The 24,482-nt window shown below is 42.8% G+C and overlaps 1 protein-coding gene across 1 annotated transcript in view; it reads left to right on the top strand.

Moving 5' to 3' along the window:
- POU2F1 (POU class 2 homeobox 1) overlaps window positions 1-24,482 on the top strand; it is a 117,988-nt gene that overhangs the window by 46,106 nt on the left and 47,400 nt on the right. The window contains exon 2 of the mRNA XM_054712026.1: window positions 22,817-22,882. Coding sequence (XP_054568001.1) covers window positions 22,817-22,882 — 66 coding nt within the window. The remainder of the gene's footprint in view (window positions 1-22,816; window positions 22,883-24,482) is intronic.

The raw sequence follows: 24,482 nt of genomic DNA, 5'->3' as shown, positions 1-24,482 counted from the left end.
ACTTCCAGTGAGAATAGAGTTCTCAGCTATTATTAATTCAAATACATACTAGCTGAGAATTTTCTAGAATTGACAAAAGGCCTAAGTTCTCAACTTCAGGAAACACAATGAAACCCCAAGCTGGATAGATAAAATTCTACCCCTAGATGTATTATATGACACTTCAGAAAATAAAATATGAAGAATGTCTTAATAAGGAAACGGAAGGAATAGACAATTGCTCATAACGAGGCCCCATTTTCCTGTACTCAGTAACAATGAAAGCCTACAGACAGCAAGCTTATTAAATGCTGAGAAATAATAATGATCAGCTTGAACATGTTTTCTCAGCTAAACTTTTATTCAAGAATAAAGATGAAGTGGCATTTTTTTTCACAAATAAAAAACTGAATTGGCTCCCATTATACCTAAGCTAAAGGAAATTTTAGAGGCTGTCCTTATGAAAGAAGGATCTTGAACTGGGGAGGAAAGACTGAGGATGCAAGAGAGAATGGTGAGCAAAGGGATTGGTAACGTGGGTAAATCTAAGTAAAACTCTACACGCCTGTTTTAACACCTTGGCACATAATAAACGCTTGACTAATACATAGATAATTCATCAGTTTCCTGAAATAGTGTGCTTTCTGGTTCAACCACGGCAAATAGAGGAATTGACTTCCTACTCAGGATTTTTCAAAGAGAAGCTGGGATCTCAGTAGGACTCCTAGCAGGATTCACCTTACTCTGCAGAGTTCAGAGGCACAGTCAGTCCCTGGGATGTGGTTTGGAATGGCTGAGTTTCTTAAAAGATTTGTGTCTACTTACAGGCTGCTGAGCAAGTTTTAACTTAGGTATTAACTAAGTTTACCGCCATTTACCAAGATCTTAAATGTCAGTCTGGATTTATAGTGGGAATCTGGAATTTCTGCTTATAACATTCTCAGATTTCACATCAATTAACTAGAAGACAGTTCTAAATTTATCATCTCTGAGAACCCATGCTAATCTAGGAGAAACATAAAGAGAATGAATAAAATAAGAGATTAGTATTAATTAAATGGCCAAGAACACCACAAATCAGAAGCCACTCTTTCTCTCTTATGGCCCTGACTTTATAAAAGAAGTATTTGCTAGTCAAAAACACATTTTAACTGCTGAAATTTAGATATGCTATCAGGAGTATAGTAGGATTTTGTTACGGGGGCTGCCTTTATTCAAAATCAATAAGTTCATATTCCTCTTTTGGAAATAGTTTCTTCCAAGAAGTTTTATTGTAGACTTACCACCGATGTCCCTGATCTAATACTTATTGACTTTTTAGCCATCATTCATTCATTTAACACATAGTTTTGAGCACTTGTCAGGTTCTACAAGCACTAAGTTTGCCGTAATGAATAGGACTGATAGGTGCTGTGCTCAGGGGCTTGCCTTCTAGTGGGGCAAGTAAACACGTTTTAAAATTAGAAGAACTGAGAGAATCAAGTAGGGTGACATGATCGTAACTTGAGAAGGGAGATGCTTTTTAGACCAATAGTTGGGGAAGGTCTTGCTGAGGGGATGACATTCAGACAGAGACTTGAACAGCCAGAAGAAGCCACCTGGGCAGAAGCATCTTGGGTTGAAGGAACAGAAACTGCCAGGGCTGAAAGGCCCTTAGGAGCAGGGTGGGTGTTCCCATGGTGCGATCGGTGCCTAGAGTGTGTTAACGCGGTGGCTTAGCTGGCCCGACATCTCATGGAATCATTTAGGTTTTATGATGGGCTAGAAAATTATAAGAACTAAATAGATGTGCAGAAAGAATAGAATTGAGACTGAAATCTGTAACTTAACACCATCATGTACAAATCAAAAGACCACATTTTGGAAATTGCAACTTATCCAGGATGTGCACATATAATAGGAGTTTTGCAAAGATGCCAAACACAATGTGGCAGCCACACTTTTTAGCAGAAAACAAATCCTTAGTGTAGTCTGAAAACTCTAATTTTACTTTACATATCAAATTAGTAACTCTTAGTAATTTGCATATTTGTTATTGGTGGGTTGCTCTCAGCTTCAGGTAGTAGAAACTGAGACTGGCTGAAACACAGGGAATCAGCGTGGCTCACATGATTGAGAGACCAGAGTGTCAGGGACAGTAGGACTGAGCTCCATATGTTGCTTTGCCCTCAGATTCTTTTCCTCATGGTTGCAAAACAGCTGCCAGCAGCCAGGGAAATATGCTTCCTGTTCATGTCCAGAGAAAGGAGAGTAACCACTCACCGTTCTTTATGCAGCGTGAGAACAACTACCCAGAAAGGCCCAGGAGCTCTGTCCTTGGTTTTAGTGGCAGAATTGAATGAAATGCTGGATCCAGAACATTGAGGTTTTCCCCTGAGCTGAGGTGATTGGCTAAATGCCATTGCCCTTCTCCAAGTGGGGAGAGAGGGAACAGCAGCCAGCATGCACTATGAGTTTGTAGTGCAGTCAAGCATGAGGGTCAACTGAATTAGCATTTTGGATCAGTCTGGCCCAGGAGTGGCACAAAGACAGTGTTCTGAAATCAGTGTTACAGTGAGAAGTGGACCGCGGATGGTCCTGAAGGGCCACCAACATTTAACGAACAGAGAAAGAGGAGCCTGTGAGTCAGAATTTCTGACTTCAGTTTATCCTGCGTGGCTGCTCTGATGTAGAATGAGACAGAAGTGATGACTGTGGGATTTGTTTCTCATGTATTTCTTTTTCCAGAAGAATAATTACTGGAAATATATTAAGCTTAGAAATTGAGATTTGAATTTACTCTAAGCAAAATTGTCCCTGAACATTTAAGTAAAAACGTCTCTAAAATTCACACATCTATAATAATAAAAGCGTAATATGCAAATCGACCAAACGACTGAACAGCAGAACGACCGTCTGGCCGACCTTCCGGACAACCATGCTATGACACACACTGGCGTCAGGCCAGCTAAGGTGGGTGTGATGTGGTTGGTCAGGGGGACCCCACGCCATTGCCCCATGATCGCCCCACAGAGGGAGGCCCAGGCCACCGGCCAGCCAGCGACTCTGTGCGCGGGTGTGCAGGCTGGCCAGTGATCACCCTGCAGAGGGAGGCCCAGGCCAGCCAAGCGATTGCACCCATGCCTGTCGCTCACAGAGGGAGGTGACTGGTGGTGGGGGAGGTGGGGCAGCAGCGGGGGCAGGGCTAGCTGCCAGCAGCCAGGGGAAGGAAAGCCCCGATAGGCCCTGATCGCCTGCCAGGCCTAGCGACCCTACCCAAGGAGTCCCGGATTGCAAGAGGGTGCAGGCTGGGCCTCTAGTGTTTTAAGAAAAGAAAATGACAAGCAGAAGAAAAGTCAAATGTGTGTTCTTTTCTGTATTCTGCCTTGTATATAAGGTCAAGAATCTGACCTTTGAGTAAAGTTTTATCATGTATTTTATCATAAAACAGATTATGAAATAATCCTGGGAAAAAGTAAACAAACACTTCCTTTGAATTTGATGGATTTTTTAAAAAATTGTGACTGGTGTTTGATTAATTTACAATATAGTTTTAAAAGTACGTTTTGCAAGTGTAATACTGAAGGTACTTAGCAATTCATTTTTAATTTTGAGCTGCAGAAAACTACTCAGTGGCCTTGAATTCATGAATTATAATAGCATACTATCTAATAAAAGCGTAATATGCAAATTGACTGTCACTCCAACACACAAGATGGCTGCCCCATGTGGACACAAGATGGCCACCAAAAGATGGCTGGCAGGGGAGGGCAGTTGTGAGCAATCAGGCCAGCAGGGGAGAGCAGTTGGGAGGGACCAGGCCTGCAAGGGAGGGCAGTTGGGGGTGATCAGGCCTGCAGGGGAGGGCAGTTGGGGGGGGCGGGGGGACCAAGCCTGCAGGGCAGGGCAGTTGGGAGGAACCAGGCCTGCAGAGGAGGGCGGTTGGGGGAAACCAGGCCATCAGGGGAGAGCAGTTAGGGGCGACCAGGCTGGCAGGGGAGGGCAGTTAGGGGTGACTGGGCCGGCAGGGGAGGGCAGTTGGGGGCGACCAGGCTGTCAGGGGAGGGCATTTAGGGGTGACCAGGCCAGCAGAGGATGGCAGTTAGGGGCAATCAGGCCAGCAGGCAGAAGCAGTTAGGGGCAATCAGGCAAGCAAGCAGGTAGGCGAGTGGTTGGGAAACAGCAGTCCTGGATTGTGAGAGGGATGTCCTACTGCCCATTTAGTGGGATCGGGCCTAAATGGGCAGTCGGACATCCCTCGAGGAGTCCCAGATTGGAGAGTGTGCAGGCTGGGCTGAGGGGCACACACACACCCCCTCTCCCCCCCCCCCCCCCCCCGTGCATGAATTTCGTGCACCGAGCCTCTAGTGTGTGTGTGTGTGTGTGTGTGTGTATGTGTGTGTATGTGTGTGTATATATATATAAAACCCTAATATGCAAGTAGACTGAACGGGGGAACAACCGGTCACTATGACGTGCGCTGACCACCAGGGGGCGTGTGCAGAACATGGCAGGTGTCGGCAGCAGGCGGCAGAGTGCAGAACATGGCGGGCATCAGCTGTTGTGGGATGGTGGAGTAGGTGAGCGTGGGTGGGGGCGCCATTTGCTGTTATTGGGGCGAGCCTCTGGTGGTTACTGAAAATTCTTTGTTCCTGTGGGCCGTGGTTCTGCCCAGCGCTCGCACCTGCTGCCGGCCCTGCTCGCACCCACTGCTGGCGCCAGCCCTGCTCACACCTGCAGCTGGTCCTGATCGCTCGGCGCCATCAATTGGTGCAAGTGGCAGCTGCCAGCCCCGATTGCCCCTGAGGGCTTCTCCACCTCCCCCTGCTCCTAAGGGGTGATCGGGGCAGCAGCCGCCGCTTGGGGGCCACAGCGGGAGGGGCCGGGCAGGGGCACAGAGGATGGGCCGAGACCTGCCCCTGTGCCCACTGCAGTCTCGCAGCCCACAGTTCCTTTCAAGTGCATGAATTTGTGCACTGGGCCCCTAGTATAGTATATTTGATTTACCCAGTGTTTTGTGTTTTTTTTTCTTCTGTTAGATCTCTGCTCATCTCTGATCACTTAAATGTCACTAGTTTAGCTATTTCTTTGAAGTGCTACCCATGTCTTAAAGGAAATAGGGAAACAATTGTGACGGGGTGTACTGAAGTTACAGGGAAATGAAAAGTGTGTCTTGTAATATATGAAGGCAGCATTGATGGGTTAGATACTGAGGAAGAACTGAACACTTGTATTTTTTTTTTAAGTTCTTATTAGTAGTTCTTAGTAGTGAGGAATGTTAAAATTTATGACTCACACTACAGATTATCCCTACATATACCTAGTATATCTTGGAAAATTATTATTTCCTCATTATAAAGGAATAGATGGTTTAGATTTGCTGCTTCGTGTCTGAAGGCCTCGGTGATTGGAAGTGAGTTATGAGTGGTAGTGGATTGAGCATCTTATTTGCAGGGACCCTGCTCTCCTTAAGTCATCATGAAGGGACAGGGATTCTCTCTGTGCTTCTTGTGTGTGGGAAAGACATAACGAACTGCTGACCTCTGGTGTATTGTAAACCATGAGAGACTGGCCAGCAGACTCCATTCGCAGGCCATTGAGTTCTTTACACTTGTTTTGTTCCTATGCCTCACTTAGTTCCAAGGAGTGAGATAAAGCATTGCGTTTTCTGTTTCACATTTCAGACACTGTAAGTCTTGGTTCTAAACCTCAGCATGTGGCAGCATCTTCTGCAGGGTTGGTGAAAACAGATTTTGGGGTCTCCCATGTGGTTTCTGATCCCATTGGTCTGGAGTGGAGCCTGAGAATGTGATAAATTCCCAGGTGATGTTGGTGATGCTGATCCAGGTACTGTCCCTTGAGAATCACTGCTGCAAAAAAAATTACCTTTCAGTAAAATCCACCAGCGGTCCTCTTCAGTTTATTTAAGGAAAAGATGCACCGTATTAACTACTGTTCAGATTAGATTTCATATTGTTTCCCTCTCTCTCTCTGGATGTTGGTTATACCATTAAGGGGCCCGCAGGGAGGACACTCTGAAAGGGTTCTATTGCTTCAGTAAAGTAATGGTTATCGTTTGGTAACTGGCATCTTGTGACTTTTCACAGACACATTGTTACTGTCACGGGACTGAAAGCCACGTGTGGGTACGGGAAAATACTTTGCATTATTGTGCTTGATGATTCAAGCAAAGATTTTTTTTTTTGTATTTGTTCTTTACTAAGAATAATTATTATTTCGCTCCATGAGTACTGAAGCTTTTTCAGCCACTCTGAGGCTAGCACAACCTCTTTGCTGTTGCCAGCCCTGCTGGCCCTGCGTGTTTCTCTGCATAATCAGTAGGTCTAGCAGGATGACTGTGGTAAGGACCCACCTGGCTTGTTTAAATTGGGAGATTTCAAAAGAATGTAAGGCCTGTAGATGAGCCAGTGGATAGCCAGGAAGGGTTTGTCAGTTTGCAACCATCACGGTGTTGTAAAGGGGAAAGAAAGGGTGGGCGGGTTTTCCTTACTTGTTAGTTTCTGCTCTGGAGAGTTTGGGGTGGGGAGTGCTGAAGTTTATATTTGTTTTGTGTATTTATTTGTCTCAAGGTGTTTTCATTTTACTTTAGGTAAATCTTCTTACAATTTAATGCTTAAAAAAATACTTTAAAGAACTTAAAGTACATACAAATCAGACCTTTTTTTTTCCCAAGAGAAAGAATTCTGTTTCTTTCTTTTCAGTAGTATACTGCAGTAAAGTGTCTTAGTAAGTTTTGGACCACTGTAGGAGAATTGTGGCAGAACTTTATGTTAAACTTTACTTTGATTATAAGCTAGTATGATCCCCTCCTCTCAAAAAAATAACTCCTTTTTTAAGAAGGCAGTTTGAGCTATTTACATTTTTTATTTTTGTTTGCACTATTGAATTTAAGCTCTTGATTCAGTGTTTTATGAAATAGGAACATCACAAATATATAAGGAAAAATTATATGGGCTAGTTACATGAGCATTGGAAACAGTAATATAAAACATAGGTGGTTTTCATTAATTAGTTACACTACTCAGTCTGTTCACTAATTTATACCAGTTGCACCAACTGTTACAGAAATTCACACATAGCTGTGAATAGGGCAGGCCAGAGTCAGTGCAGGTACCAACTCTTCCTTGGTTAAGGCTGCTGAACTCTCGACTGGAGAACTCTCTACAGAATTTGGAGGCCTCATGGCAAAGCCGATGGTGGTCAACCAGGGATGGCAAATGAATTCCACACCTGGGTACCAAGTGTGATCTTCCTCATTTTCTAAGACAGAATGTGATCTTGTATCTTTCTCAAAATACTGTACAATGATAGCAACCTATATTCATCTACCTATTTATTATTTATGTACTAGTGGCCTGGTGCATGAAATCGTGCACATTAAAAGGGAATTAATTAGGAAATATTTTAATACTAGCTTTCCTGTTGCAGGAAAAATCCTGCAATAGGATTTCCTGCTGCACTCTACCCCGCCTCCGTTCCTCCCTTGTCCCCCGCCTCACCTTCTCCAGCCCGCCCGAGTTTCGCTTCGCCCCCGGCCCCGCCTCCGCCCCGCCCTTGTCCCCCGCCTTCTCCTCCAGCCCGCCCGCGTTTCCCTTCGGCCCTGGCCCCGCCTCCACTCCGCCCTTGCCACCCGCCCCGCCTTCTCCTCCAGCCCACCTGCGTTTCCCTTCGGCCCCGCCCCGCCCTTCTCCTTCCTCCCCCTCCCCCCCCCCCCCCCCGCCAGCTTGCTTGCTTCTTCGAAGCTTTACTCCCTTCTGCAGCTCTTGGCTTCTTTGGACGCTGTCTTGATATGCAAATTAGCCGCCATCTTTGTTGGGGTAATTTGCATACTCGTCCTGATTGGCTGGTGGGCGTGGCTTAGGTGTAGCGAAGCTGCGGTCAATTTGCATATTTGCCTATTATTAGGTTAGATTGCTGTTTGCCCTTTCTCTATAATAGAAGTGTCAGAGATGAAAGAAAATTAGTAAAATGTATATGAAAATCTCCCTCCTGTCAGAGTCTGGGGCATGCCGCGGGACCCAGAGTCAAGTCCCCGTCCCTGCGTGTGCCTTGAAATTTCACGAGACCCAGACCGAGCCGGCCCCACCCCCGTCAAGGCCTGCAGGGTGGGGGGCGCAGCCTCAGGTCCCCTGTCAAGCCCTGCCGGGCAGGGGGCGCAGCCTTCGATCCCCCGGCCCGGCGCCAGGGTGAGGCGAATGGCCTCAGTTCCCCCGGCGCAGCCTTAGGTTCCCTGGCCCAGCACCGGGGCGGGGGACGCAGCCTCAGATCCCCTGGCCCCGACACTGGGGCGGGGGCCGCAGCGTCATGTCCCCCAGCCCAGTCTCAGGTATCCTGGCTCCAGTGCCGGAGCAGGGGGGGCACGGCCTCAGGTCCCTGGCCCTGGCGTGGGGCATGACGACCATTTGCATATTAGCTCTTTATTATATAGGACTAGAGGCCCAGTGCACAAATTTGTGCATGGTTGGGGTCCGGCCAGCCCGCCTTGATGGGGGCCAATTGGGCCGGGCCAGCGAGGGGGGGGGGGGGGGCTGCGGGAGGTTGGCTGACTGGCCCCGCCCCTGATCGGGGTGGGGGGGCTGATCAGGGGCAGGGCCGGCCAGGGGAAGGGGCCGTGGGAAGTTGCGGGGGGCAATCGGGGCCCCAATCAGGCTGGTTGGCCGCTGCAGTGTATGCCCTAGCGACCGGTTGTTCCGTCATTCCGGTCACTTGGCTTTTATATATATAGATATACTCAAAGCTAATTGAAGTAGATACTTGCAAATTGGAGAAAACTTCATGTTGGATGTGTGTGTGTGTGTGTGTGTGTGTGTGTGTGTGTGGTAGTGAAATGTACCCTTTAAAGAAAATAGTAAGTAGGCTGTTTTATCCAGCTTCATGAAAAAGTAACACCTTATGCATGTTCCAGGAACTTTCTAATTGGCCTTTGTGTTCCCACAGTAAGGACAGCTGCTGGTCCCTGTGTAGTAGACGAGGAAGTAGGCACAAGAGAGGGGCCTGCCCAGGGCAGCAAACTGTACCTTGATGGGCAGTCAATCCATGTTCTCTTGTATGTGATTGTTCCCCCTGAAAGTGCTATGTTATTTATACAGCTTACTCAGTTTTGCCTTTTTCTCTTTTTGTATTCATAGACTGGAAAAGTAAGAACTCTCCTGCCTTCTTAGTTACCAAACTTCTCTGTTTTCAATGAATCAATTCAAAGAAAGAATACAGTCTTTCTATACCTGATAAATATTTTCTGCTAATACAAGCTATTAATTTCGTAGCCTCTGATAAATCCAGGTATTATGATGATTGCCTTTAATTCTGTGGGATGACTATAAAATGACTTTCCAAATTTATATGTATCTCATTTGTAACTCTGAAATTTGTTTGATTTGATATGAATTGCTGTGATGGAGTGATGCTTGGAATGCCTGTGCCCTAGCCAGCAATGGAGAACAGTTTGGATTGGCCCTTATTCTTAGATTAGGCTCTAGCTTCTTTAGAAAAAGTTATGAAATTAATGCTAATAGGGTTTGTTCTGTGATAATATAACTTTAGCAACAATCTCTGAAGTACTTTGTAAATAATAGTCTTATAAGATTAATCTAGTCATCATAATACAAATTGACCTAGGTGAAGATCAGAGAGGTCAAGTAACTTGCTTATGGAGGTTCAGCTAGCCAGAAATGAGATCAGAATCTAGATCAGAATCTACATATTTTGACTCCTAGAGTGCATTTTAAAAATTCTTCTCTTTTTAAAGTACTTCAACATGCCTAAGAGAATAAAACAGACCAAAAGACAGTTCATATGGATTTTCCTTTTGCTTAACTTAAAATGTTAATGTGGGAACAGAGAGGACAAAGGTTTTATTTATTTTACATCCAATATTTTCTCTGTTAACCACAGTGTAGCAACCATGAGTGAACTACTAAGTGCCATGGAAGCTTTCAGATACCTTTTATTTAGGCCTGAGGAGCACCCTCAGGGTATTATTGTGCTTGATTTACAGAGAGGGAGACAGGCTTAGGGGCAGAATCCTAGAGCTTAGGATGTGAGAACTAGAGTTTAAACCTAGTTCCCTCTGGTTTCAAAGCCCATTACTAAGCTGTGAAGCTGGTTTATATTTGGAGTTAAAATTTAATTATAAATCAGCCCATTCCATGCTAACTGATGAACTGATCCTGATGGTGGAATCATTTCCTCCCTGAATGCACCCATCCAAGATGCTGTGAGCACTGGAGGCACACGGAGGAAGTGCAGCGAGACCACCTCTTCCTCTGGAATGACTTAACTGTGGGAATCCTGTTCACCCTCTTTGTAATGTGGTTTAAAGGTAGGCCATATCCCCTTTAAAAAGTACTTGTATCTTACAAACATGTGTAAACTATAGTAAACTATTTTGAGCAAGTCCAAAGGTGTATTTCATCTAACTGAGCATTTGTCTCCATGTTTCTACTTTTATAGTTGACCAAGCAATGATTAATCTCCCAAAATATTTTAAAAATAAACCTTTCAAAATTAGTTAAGACACCTTTAATGAAAAAAGATGTTACAGCAAAGAGTATTATTAAAAATTAATAAAACATTTCACGTGTCTGACTGGCTTGGGGAAAATAAAAGCTCATCATCTTAAATGAAATTGTAATGTTGAGAGTATAAAGGAAATTCCTTCTTCTTTTGTTAATACCCAGAATACCAGAGTTTGCCCAAACCAGGAGACTCTTTGCCTTAAAACCTGACTCACCCATTGAAATTCACCTTTCCCAGGAATCTTGCATTAAATTACCACCTGGCTGGTCAAGAGGGCGGGATGCACAGAATATGAGCATGAGATATTAAAAATACATTTAGAGTAGCTCACATCCTATGTTTTGTCCCCAGCAGTGTGGAGATCTTCTAGCACAGAATTGTAATGTGTGTGCATTTTAATCTATACTATTCAAAATGAGCAGTAATGTACTTTAGAATGCCTGGCACCTTTCTGTTTGGGGGACTCATGTTAGGGCTTCTAAAAGGCGAGATATATTGATGGATTTCATTGTTTTGTAGTTAAATTCTTTCTGACTAACTGGAGCTTGCAAGGATGAGATGAAACTTATTGATGCTGTTGACATTATGGTGAGATTACAAAGTTGCTTGACTACGACCAGCATCCCTTGCAGCTGCTCATCATCTTCAGTTAGCAGGGCTGGGCGGCTCATGGTTATTGAATTCCTATCCTTTTGGGCACATGCTAGACACATCCTCGTACAGGCTGGCACTTTAATACTCATAGAAGTGTGGAAGTCCAGGCGGTAGAGAATAGAGAAGAAAGCATTCTGTCCGAAACTGTGCCTTGCTTCCTGTTGGGTCAGCTTGTCAACCTTCCTCTTGTTTGTCCTGTGCTTTGGGCAGTGCCAGTGCTGCAGACTGTCCCAGTGCCTGAATCTAGTTGGGGTGGCATCCAGTACTCATGTGGCCAGAGGGGCAGCCAATTTTGGTATTTTTTTGGTGGGGTCAAATTGTAGGTTTTCAGAAGACTATAGTTAACAATACTGTATTATATACCCAAAAATTTGCCAAGAAAGTAGATTTTATGTTAAAGTACTCTTACCACTCACAGAAGTATTTTATTTAATGTATTGATTTTAGAGAGAAGGAGAGTGAGAGATCCGCAACCTTGGCATATCTGGCTGATGCTCTCACCAACGGAGCTACCCGGCCAAGGCTACAGAAGTTTCAGCCCTGGCCTCATGGCTCAGTTGGAGTGTTGTGCCGTGTACCAAAAGGTTTCATGTTGGATTTCCGGCCAGGGCACTGTGGTAGGCAAACCAATTGGTGTTTCTTTCTCTCACCGATGTGTGCCTCTTTCTCCCCTTCTCTTTAATATCAGTGAAAACAAAGTTGTCAAAAGAATTTTTAAATTTCTTAAGAAATGTAATTTGAGGATGAAAACATTAATACTCTGATTTTACCATTACAGTAAAGATGATTTTCTGGCCTATGAATTAAAAGTTAGTTAAAAAACATAGAAATATTTAAGATCATTACTTAAACATTTTTTATTATAACAGGAGAAAAACCTTATATTTGTTAAATATTTATCAAGCGATTAGAATAATATATCATTTTTATAATTCCTGGTTATTTTAAAAGTAGCTTATAGTCTCATCTTAATTTTAAAAACAACCTTTATTTTTAAAACAAATAATTTTTCAGTGAGAAAATTTGGGTTCAGGTGTTGTTAGCTTCCTAGGGCTGCTATAAAAAGTGCCACAACCTGGGCAGTTCAAAGAACAGAAATATATTGTCTCAGAGCTCAGGAGGCCAGAAATCTGAGATCCATGGGGTCGGCAGGGTTGGGTCCCTCTGCAGGTGGTGTTGGACAACTATTTCCTGCCACCCTCTTCCCTTTGTATGTGTCTGTGTCCAAATTTCCCCTTCTTATAAGGACAGCAATAGCATTGGCTGGGGCCCATCCTCATGACCTCATCAACTTGATCATCTGAAAGACTGTATTTCTAGTAAGGTCACATGTGCAGGTGCTGTGGGGTTGGCATGTAACATCTTTTGGGGGATTCAGTTCATAACAGATGTTGAGTGCTTTGCTTGGAGTCTCTTTAAAAATATATATTTTATTCATTTTTTATAGAGAGGAAGGGAGAGGGATAGAGAGTTAGAAACATCGATGAGAGAGAAACATCGATCAGCTGCCTCCTGCACACCTCCAACTGGGGATGTGCCCGAAATCAAGGTACATGCCCTTGACTGGAATCGAACCTGGGACTCTTCAGTCCGCAGGCCGAAGCTCTATCCACTGAGCCAAACCAGTTAGGGATGCTTGGGGTCTCTTAAGTAGTGCCACGAAAGTGGTAGTTTTTTTTTTTTTTTTTTTTATTGATTTTAAAGAGGAAGGGAGAGGGATATAGAGAAAGAAACATCGATGAGAGAGACACATTGATTGGCTGCCTCCTGCATTCCCCCCATGGGGGATCAAAACCGGGGTATGTGCCCTGATGGGGAATCGAACCAGGGACCTCTTGGTTCATGTGTTGACGCTCAACCACTAAGCCACATTAGTTGGGCCAAAAGTGGTAGTTTTAACAGAACATGACAACATACCTATAATACCACATTTAAAGTTCATTTTCTATTATTGTCTTACTAGGAGCCTGTTGCATGAAGTTTCATGCAATAGACTTTTCCTTCACCTGGCTGCCGGCACCAGTTATCCGCCAGCAGCAGTTTTCCTCTGGCCACCCGCCGATCAGAGCACCTCCCGCCAGCACGATCGGCCACCCCGAGAGGAATTCCGATCGGGAGGCGCTCCGATTGGGCGGGTGGCCAGAGGAAAACTGCTGCTGGCGGAAAACTGGTGCTGGCAGCCATGCAATCGGCCAGCCTGAGTTCCACCAGCAGCATCTTCCGCAGCGCTGGCCATTTAAGCGCCGGCCATTTTAAGGAGTCCCCGCCCCCCGCTCCTACCGCCAGCCAATCGGCCACCCTGAGTCCCCCCCCCCCAGGCCCCCCCCCCCCCCCCCCGCGCCTCCAGCCGGCCCAATCGTGGGCGTAGCGGAGTGATGGTAATTTGCATATTACCATTTTATTAGGTATGATATTGGGTAGATTTTACTTAAAATTAACTGAGTTTCCAACCTTAAGGAAATATCTGGAAAGTAGTGAAAGAACTGACACCTTGCTTATGGGGAAAACAATTTCAGAGATAGATTTCTTATCGAAACCATGGAGGCATTGCCTTGACATTTTTCAAGTGCAGAAAGAGCTCAAAATCCCTGATTCTATTTCCAGCAAAAAATGTCCTTCAGGAATGAAGAGGAAATCAAGACATTCTTAGATGAAACAAAGAATTTTGTCACTAGCTGACCTACCCATAAAAAACATGGCTAAAAAATGAACTACTTAGTTTTAAATCCAACAGAACATGTTCAGGACTTGTATACTGAAAACGACAAAATGCTGATGGAAGAAATCAAGGAATACTAGTATATAGAGAAGTGGAGAGACATACTGTATCTATGGATTAGAACACTCAACATAGGAAGTATCAATTCTCCCCAAATAGATATGCAGGTGTAAGGCAATTCCTATCAAAATCCACGCTTTTTAATAGGTAAGGTTCTAAAATTTATATAGGAATGTAAAGGAACTAGAATAGCTAACACATTTTTATAAAAGAAGAATAAAATGGGAGGAATCAGTCTCTCTAATTTTAAAACTTAGTAAATAGCTGCAGGAATCAAGCCTGAGGGTTTGGTGGAGTGATTGGCACTATGATCAGTAGAACCAAATAGAAGACCTAGAAATAGATCCAAACAAGTACAGCCAGCTGATTTGTGACAAAAGAATAAGAGCCATTCAGCAGAGAAAGGGTAGTCTTTCTGACAAAAGATTTAAAAATAAAACCCTAACCTAAACCCCACACATTAGGGAAAAGACAGAGAAGGCATCTTCAGGGTGTGAGGCTTGGTGAACAGATTTTAAACACGACAACGAAACTGGGTTTATAAAATTGAAAATTGAGTAATTAGACTTTATCAAAATTCTGTAAAGAGAATCAAAAGACAAGCTTCACACTGGCAGAAATTATTTGCAAGGCACTTATCTGATAAAGGATGCTTGTCTACAACATATAAAGAACTCTGAAAACTTAGCCCTAACAAGAAAACAAACAGCCCATTAGAAAATAGAGATTTTTAGAAAAATCCAAAAGGAAGAAATAGACACGTCACTGAAGAAGACTTATGGATGGCAAGTAGGTACCGTACTTCCCGGTGTATAAGACACCTGGGTGTATAAGATTTTCCTGGGTTAAAAAGCTGTTTTATACGCCGGAAAATATGGTATATTGGACTATATTGAAGGGATTAGATATATTGGACTACTGTATTTTCCGGCATATAAGACGACTTTTTAACCCAGGAACATCTTATACGCCCAGTCGTCTTATACGCCGGAAAATACGGTATATGAAAAAATGTTCAGTATTCCTAGCCACTGCTAAAATGTCAGTAGAGCCGTGCCACAGTCATACTTTCACCACTGAGAAATGTCAGGGTTGGATTCTGTAATGATGATGTGTTTACTGGATGCCAGTGTCGGAGCAGTCAATGAGCTGTGCATAGGCTGCAGAGATACAAGGTAGCACAGGCCACAGAAGGATCAGAAGCACACACCACTTAAGACTAGCTGCCTCCTAGTGGGTGGCCTTCCCTACAAACCTCCATTTAAATGACAGATTAGAGCCACTGACTCCGCTCTGTGTTGCCCCACAGCATGCTGAGGGCTCCTCCTTAGTGGTCTGTGCAGATCTGCCTCCACTCGTGGGTGGTATAGTGACCAAGAGTTGTTGACTTGCTTGTGTCCCAAGTCTGTTGTACCACTTATTTTAATTATACAATTTAAATAATGATTATATAAACCAAGGAAAAGAAAAATGATGCTTCTGTGGAAACTTTAACTTGAATGCATTGAAAATATGTGATAAAGGGTCATTACTAAAAATGCTATTGAATTAGACTTGAATAGGAGAGCTATATGATACTAGGGATTGATTATTCTAAAAGGAAAGAATGGAAAAGATTCTGCACTCAGAAAGCTTCACATGTCTTAAGTTCCTGTCTTATTTTTAAAGCAGTTTTTCAATATGTGGGTCATGGGGTCAATTAAATAGGTTGAAAACAGCAGTTAAAGAAAATAAATATATCGGAGGGCATTACATCCAAGAAGTAGCATTGTTTCCTGAAACTTTCCTTGAGTTCTTTATATTTATTCTATACATATTATGTACAGTATAAAATGTGAAGATGGGAAAAGCCTGAAAAACAAAGCTAAATAAATTGAAACTGGAAAGATTAGGGTATGTATTAAGATATAATTGTCATTCAAGGAAGAAGAGGAAACTCAACTGAAAGCAGAGGTTTTGGTCTGACAAAAAATTGGTGAATGAATGTATATTTATGAACTTTGCATTAAAATTAAATGGTTATGATGTACATAGTGTTTTTATGGTATTTATTTTAAGTTGACCTTTTTGATTGACTATCCTGTCTCCACCCACCCCCTTTCTCTGCCACTTAATAGTAAATGACCTAAGAGGCATTATTTAGGCCTCAATTTACTTTTTATGAAATCTATAATAATAAAAGCATAATATGCTGATTAGACCGGACGTCCTGTCCTTCCAAACGACCTTCCAGACAAAGCCGGGGCTGTGAAGGAAGCCCGGGTCCCAGGTGCCAGAGGGAAGCCGGTGCCAACAGCTGGGGGAAGGAAGGCCTACTCTTACACGAATTGCATGCATCACGCCTCTAGTAAGATTATAAGAGTATTGCTCTCTTTCCCAATGGAAACAACTGTCACATCACATATGGACTCCTAAACTAGATATAAAATGAAAGCAATTGAAATGGATTAATTCAGGCTAAAATGTGAATGACTGACAATCCCACAAACCTCCCGGAAATCTGGATTTTTTTTTTTAAGGTTGTCTTTTTTGGGTTACGTTTTATTGTATTTCAGACAGAGGACATTTGAGACTATGAGTAAAATAAGTTCTCTGTTCCCTTCCTTTAGGTCTGACTGTGCCATGGTTGGGGTAGTGCAGGGGGAGAGATGGTAGCCATCCTCCCTCAATCCATCTAGAGAGACCTGGACAGTCTTGTAGAATTGAAACCTGCCTTCTAGAATGTGCAGCGTACCTAGATCAAGGGTGGCAGAAAGGGAGTTTTATTCCCCTTCCTATTAAAACAGAGTGAGTCCTCTTGTCACCCTGGATGGCTGCATCTCAGGGCTGTGTCCTTCTCTTGCCCTCTCCCTCTTCCTGGAGTGAAGATGGTAAGTTTTGCAGTAGAGGGGATGGGCTCCCTCTCTGAATACTGGCCTTCAGTGAGCAATAGGCCCCCTGCTGTTCAGAAGCCCCCTCCTCCCCCCTTGTGGTACCCTAGGCTCATTACCCTACTGAGGTCCTGCCCTACTTGGTACCTTTCAGCAAACACTCCTTAGTTGGCAGTGATTGTATGGCTGTAGCTCCAAGACAGAAGACGAATAGTTTAGGGGTATTACTACATATGGCCCAAAGAGGTAGGAGGAGAGTTGCAGAGGTGTTTAGTAATTACAGGCAATAAATTTAAAATTTTATGAAGGTAGAAGAGGAGGGAAGGAAACATTTATTGATATCTACTATGTTCTAGTCACATTCATCATTGCGTCTTATCTTTAACCGCCAAGCAGAACTTATATCGTCCAATACTTATGCCTTAAAACTCATTTGAATTTTATGTTCTGTTCCATACTATATAGTCTTGCTTGTTTACTACAGTGTTATGAATTGTGATTGAATAAAATTGATGATCTTGAAAGCTGTCCCATGTCTGCCTCATGCCTCGATGTCTCCTTGCACAGCTGCCCTGACAGAGGCGTGAGCACACTTACCTGACAGCCACCTCATGAGAGAAACGGCGTCATTTTACAGATGGGAAAAGTAAGGTTCAAAAGGGGAAGGCACTTAAGTCTCGCAGGTACTACAGGGCAGTGTTCGATTTCTCCCCATACCCTCTCCTCATATGCACTTTGTGATTCTATAAAACAGAAAAACTGGCAATATAAATGGAGTTCTGATCTGAAAGTTGAGAGAGATTCTTGGTTTTGTTTCTAGCTATTACTGATTTGCAAGGAAATTTTTTAAAGATTTTTTATAAAAACCTTGTCTTTCATTTTCTCATATTCACGTTGAGTTCAATTTCAACCTTAACATTGGCAAAAGTGACATATTTTTAAAAATCAGACACTTGGCGTGCTCAAAGACTGGTTCTAAATCAAAGCAGTTAGTAGCGGGATAATGCCCCCGGGAACTCCTCACCCAGTGCGTGTGCCTGTGGATCTGTACACACTGGACTTTTACACACAAATCCTTGTCACCAATTGTTGGTCTCCTGGCCACACCGAAACATGCTATGTTAGCCTGGCCTTACTCGAGCCTCCCCCCACGTCTGCCACACCCCTGAATATACAGCTTGTCCATCATGTGTAAGAGCCAGGAGCTCAGATTTCATGTCAGGAAATCTGGTTAAATCCTGACTCCACATTGCTAGTGTGGTGTAGAGTGCTCCAGCCCTCTGTGGCTCTGGGTCCTTGCTTTTAAAGGGGTAATAATGCCTGCTTCATGTGATTTTTTTTTTTAATAAATCTGAACCAGCTAGAATGATTCCAATACAATGTTGTCATATTTTAATGCCTAAAAAGTTTGAATTGATGTTTTACCTTGTAAATTCACTTTAAATTGTATAGATGTATTATTTAGTAGGGTTTTATACATGCACACGTATATATTCATATCTGTTAAGTAGAATCCACTTGAAATACTGGGTAATTCCACAATTTACACACCCCATTTTCTGATGATTGTTATTGTAAGTAACAAACTGTCTTCCACTTAAATATATATATTTAAGAGAGGAAGGGAGAGGGAGAGAGAGAGAGAAACTTCAATGATGAGAGAGAACCATTGATCAACTGCCTCTTGCACACCCCACACTGGGGATTGAGTCGGCAACCAGGCCTGTGCCCTAACTGGAAATCAAACTGGTTATTTGGTTCATGGGTTGACGCTCAACCACTGAGCCATGCCAGCCGGGCTGTCTTCCACTTTTGATTGAGGTTGATGGGGAAGGCTACCCACATATCATGTGGTGATCCACTAATCTAACCCAGCAGGACTTCCAACTTTTGTGGTTTTACCATCCTGCCCTGCTTCTGGGTTTTTACTGTTGCCTTTTGTGAACAGTACTTTCCCCTGAGGGCACATGTTAATAATCTGGAACCTTCCCTATCAGGAGGCTAGCACCATCTTGATGGTCCTGTGTTCTGCTTCTACCTTGCTAATGGTTTCCTTGGGATTATTTGGATTGTGTAGAAAGGTTTTTGCAAATCCTCTTATTACTGAAGTCATTGTTGCCAGCAGGAATAAGATTAAAGGTGCTTAAGTCTGTGGAGTTGTTTCTAATTTGTACGTGTCATTTCAGTGGCATTTTAACAGAACTCTGTCTCCTGTCCCTCCCTACTCCCCTGGCACTATCTCAAGTTAGGTCCGAGAAGCCAGGCCATTGGAAGAAATCTCATTTTATCCTCCTAATTATTATGCTGGCACTCAGGAGATAATTTTTCCCTTCACGCACTGCCAATTAATATGCAAATGAACTGATAAATATTTATGCAGTGATTTAAATTATGCAGGGAGGGCTCTCAGTGTATTCTGTAAATGAATTGTTCAAGGACTTCAAAGTGCTGGCTGCTGTGCTAACGAGGAGAGATTTGCATAAGGCCCTAATCACCCGCATACTGATTAAGCTTCATTATGGAAACTGCCAGCTGCAATCTTTGTTTCTATTTTATTACAAAAAGGGGAACTTTTCATGCTTCAGTTGCCTTGACAATGTCAGTCCTAGCTGATAGGAAAGACTAAAACTCCTCCGAGCAACTGAAGTTTCCTTATTCAGTTGAAGATGGCTATGGTGTAACTGAAGTTGTAGTCTGCTTCTCCCCCAGTCCACTTTCCACCTCCCACTCTAGTTCCCTTAGTTTTGTCAGAAATAGTAGTACCTTCTGACCCCACCCAATCCGTTACCTGTTTCTTTGCTGTGGACTGTGAGCCTAGAAGATTTCACAGCAATGCTGGACTGCAGTGACTTTATTCTAGGTGGGTACCAGCACAGCTCTTTCTTACAGCTTTACTATGGAAATAGTGGGTGTGGGGTTGGCTATGCAGAAACGCTTAATCACCTATACGACCGGCTGGGGGAGAGGAGAGGCCGATGGAACAGGGAAGGGGGAAGCATTTGCAAAGCACCAGTACTTGAATTTGCTGTAGGTCCCTCTTACTTCTACTAGCTCTTCTGGTTCAGAGGAGACTTTCAGTAAATAGTGTGGATTTTGAGTTCAACTTGAATGGAGGACATTTTTGCTTTTTTATTTATTTTTAATTTTCTATTGAGAGCGTGTCATGTAGTTCTAAAGACACTCTGGATCAGAAACAAGGTCTGAAGTGTACCTAAATAATATGTATGTTAATAAAAATGTTTTGCATACTTAGTTGAAATGTCTTGTAAAAAACAAAAGTGCTTAGTGCAAACCAGGTGGAGCCACAGTGCAGAGTTGCTCCCAGGAGGACAGATTTGGGTGACTGCCCTGGTTACTGCAGTTGGGCTGTGGATCAATTTCCAGATTTTAGAAACTGAACTTGCCAAATTTTGACAATATTAGCCTTTTTATTTTAAAAATTGAGCTTCTCTTATTCAGAAAACAGTCATTAGTACTAGAAAGCCTATTTTTAGAGTTTTTTAGATTTTTAGAGTTATCCCTATATAGAGCAACAAGCCTTTGGAGAGGGGCTTTCTGGCTTGGATATATAAATTATGTCTTTGGTGACTACGATTTAAAAGAGATGGAGGTGCTTTGGTTTTTAGACATACTGTGGATGCTCGTGGTGGCCATACTTTGTGATGAGCTTTGTCTGCTTGTGTGCAAAATTGTGGAAACCTCTTTGGGTTACTCTGGTCACCTGGAGAGTCAGATGATGGGAACTCCTGGACTCATATATCTTACAAATCTTTGCAAAGGATTTTTTTTTCCCATTTGCCATTTTTCCCATTTGAAAAATCCAGGCTGCCCCCATCACCTTCACAGTTTCCAAGGTTAGAATAAAATGATAGTTCTGAAAATGTTTGAATTCGTTGGTAGACAGAAGGCATGGCCTGAACCCAGGGTAGTAGTGATGTCTGCACAGACCGTAAAAGCCACTGTTAACCACGTGAATGGCTGAACCAGCAAACTGATGCCAAGAATTCACCAAGAGCAACTTGCAGAATGTGTATTAGACTCATTGTACAGTCATCTCAGGGTGCCCAGGAAGGAGCACTCCAAATATCAAAAAGGAAATTACTTATTTCAGCTTACATTTACTAAGTTGGGAACTTAAGAAAGGAAAGGAAAATATATTTTTGAAATATTTTTAGCATTATATTTTAGAATAAGAAATTATATCTATTATTTTTAGTTAATAAATATTTAAACAGTCTTCCCATAGTTGTACCATTAATCAGAATTTTTATTTATTGTGCGTGAAGTAATTTGTTAAATGTCTTTGAAATTCTTGACAATTCAATAGAAAATCGTTAGAATATTCACATAGAGTACCTGTGACATAATCTTTAATTTATGGGTGGGAAAATTAGGATATGTCTGGTACAAGGTTGAGCTTATGACTTGTTAAGAATTGTGCCTTCTTTGTTTTTTATGATAGGTAGAAAATTATCTTTTTAAAATGAAAGTTAACTGGTTCATTATTTTCCCCACTTCCTTTTAAAATATGGTCTAAAGGAAGAGTTGAGCAGTGTGTATGCTTAATGGCATATTCTGTTACACTTGTGATCTTTGTTGGCTTTCATAAGATTTTTGTTGAAGTCATTCAGAAAGCTGATTTTCACTGAGTTGTACACCTGTTTCTTTCAAACCTTAGCGTGCTTTCAGATGACATTTACATTCTTCTGGAGAGGGTGGGAAAGGAAGTTGTAGAACAACCCTTATTTATGACCAAAGACATAAGAATCTGAGTCCTTTGAACTTCTGAAGAACAAACTAAAGACATGAAAGACCTGAATAAGCACATTAGACAGGCACGTGTTTAAAAAACTGTGTTAGAATGGCTGGTCCCAGCCTCTGGGTTAGAAGTGAAATGTATGAAGCTCTCTCATCCCTTGTGTATGTACATAATGCCACTGTGGCAACGTGGTTGAGGCTCTATTGATTGGTTTGATTTCCTATTTAAATATTTAAGCATATGACAAAATGTACTCTTTGGTAAAAAAAAAAAAATCAAATATAATATAGTTAAAGTGTTTATTCTCTACTAACCAGTAGTTAAATGTTCTTAACCTGGTGGGGGAAAGGCAGAACTTGCTTGATAGTAAACTTATTTGATTTGTACATATGTTAAGTTTGAGTTTGTAGAAGTAGAATAAGGTCTGTATTTAATTTAATGTATGTTTAGTTTTCACACTTCTGAGGAAGTCAAAGGAAAGCAGACTTGCTCTTGTCCCATCTGTTGCATGTCTTCTGGGATACCTGACATTGCTCGATGAAAACTTCACCGTGACATCTTCATTAAAAAGATAACCCTAAAGATATGAGCCACAGAAGTGGGATCATTTGGGGTGTCAAGGCAGCATAATTCGTAAGTGGGTGTGGTTGTGTGTGGTGGTGAGTCAGTCTTGACATTATTAGATGTATCTGTTATGCCTGTGGTAACTCCTTGTACTGGCTTATGATTGAGATGTGAACTCAACATATCACTTTGACATATGCTTAGTTTCTTGGGGGAAGGAGTAGATTTGAGTTACTATCCAGTCTGTTGTCAAGATTATCAGTGGGTTGTTTGGTCATAATTAACAAATATCTCTGCTTATGGGAAGAGAAACTTTATTGGCCACTAACATGTTTTCCTTGGTGAGGTGCTTCCCCAGCTTTGTTTCTTTAACATTTTATGCTTCATATTACAAAGCATTTACACCCTTTTCATTTCAGACCCTATTATTACTTTTTAGGTTAGATTTCTGCTGTCTTTCTGGGAAGAATCTTAAAATTTATTAGAAAGACTCCTTATTTGTGGATCACTTCAAGGTTGATGGACTCTTGAATTTCTTTCAGATAAACTTTTATTGAAATTTCCAACATTTTAGCATTGATTCAATCTTTTCAAACTATAGGGCTGTGACATTAGGCAATATTCTTAACCTTTTCCTCTGCCACAGTTTTGCCCTCCCCAATTTTTTAAACTTCATTCATCTCTGATTTATTGCAGACTCAAGAATGAACAACCCGCCAGAAAATGGTAAACCGTCCATGGAGAGTGGAGACAGCAGCACGGGTAAGACACCCTTCTGGGACCGAGCTTTTTCATTCGACTTAGAGATAAAAGAGGAGGTTTTCCATTTAACCGGGACTCATATGGGCAAATGAAGACCGATTTGAGTGTTGAGCCGTCAAATTAATTTAGTACCTGCAGAAATGGGGGTGTCTTTGCTTCAGATACCCGACTTCTCCTGCACGTGGCTTGTATTTTGCTGCCGTTTGTCAGCGAAGCTACAGAGCAGCTCGGAGCATTGTCCTTTGGGCCCTGTAGTTCTGGGTATGAATTATGGATTTGCCACTTACCGTATTTTCCGGCGTATAAGACGACTTTTTAACCCAGGAAAATCTTCTATATGCCCAGTCGTCTTATACGCCGGAAAATACGGTACTAGCTTTGTGATGTCAGGCAGTTTCCCTCATCTTTTTGAGACCCAACCAAAAAGAGGGACTATATATTTCAGAGGTCATTGTGAGCACTAAAGAGGAAGTGTTAAGCACAATGCAAGCCACACGCTCAGTAGAAAGTTGCTCTTGTTACAGGTGTTAACAACAGTAAATCTTACCCACACACATTCAATAGAAACTATGTTAAAAGTTATGATAGTGTCTGAACATAGTTAAAAACACACACCTGTTCTTAATACATCCTTATATTTGGTGATTTTAAAAAAATTACACTTGGTTAAACCTCTATCAGGAGAAAATCTACATATATAAAAGCCAAGTGATAGGAACGACCGGTTGCTATGATGTGCACTGCAGCCGGCCAACCTCCCGCTGGCCATGCCCTGATTGGTCCCGATTGGGGTGGGCTTGGCCGGACCCCACCCATGCACAAATTCATGCACTGGGCCTCTAGTGACTTTATAAATGAGAAAGCTGAGGCCCCAGAGAGGAAAGCTGTCCATCCAGGGCAGATGGTCTCCACAGCCCACACTTAACTCTATACGTGGCTCAGAAGACATCTGACTCTGTCTATCTGCTGGTGATAGTACAGGGGCTGGCCCCAGGTTTTGGTCAAACACAAATTACAGTCCTCAACCACATAGGGAATTACGGGCTGGGAAGCACAGAAAGTGCCAGTTTCTGAGTGGGCCAGGTTCTTCACTCGCAAGGACTTGCCTCTGTGACCCGCCATTTAAAAGTGCCTCACTGCCCTGGCCGGTTTGGCTCAGCGGATAGAGTGTTGGCCTGTGGACTGAAGGGCCCTGGGTTCGATTCTGGTCAAGGGCACATGCCCAGGTTGCAGGCTCGATCCCCACTGGGGGGTGTGCAGGAGGCAGCCGATCAATGATTCTGTCTCATAATTGATCTTTCTATCTTCCTCTCACTTCCTCTCTGAAGTAAATAAAAATATTTTTATAAAAAGTGCCTCTCTGAGAGACAGTAAGAATGTGAGTCACTCTTGGGAACTGTTTCCCACCCCCACTGACCACACAGCCTTTTCACTTGAAGCCGATGAATTGAACCAATATGGCAGCGTCCTCCCTACACAGATTTCATTTTAAACTGTCCTGAACCTGAGGGTCCTTGTTAATCTTCCAGTCTCTGAAGTATACCTGCCCCTCCAGGTGACACTAAGCTGTGGGCTCCCTGATGTGTTAACATATCTCTCC

Source organism: Eptesicus fuscus, chromosome 22 (genome assembly GCF_027574615.1).
Source record: "Eptesicus fuscus isolate TK198812 chromosome 22, DD_ASM_mEF_20220401, whole genome shotgun sequence".
Lineage (NCBI taxonomy): Eukaryota > Metazoa > Chordata > Mammalia > Chiroptera > Vespertilionidae > Eptesicus > Eptesicus fuscus.
Note: the sequence above shows the minus strand (reverse complement) of the source record. Positions and strands in the feature narration are given on the sequence as shown.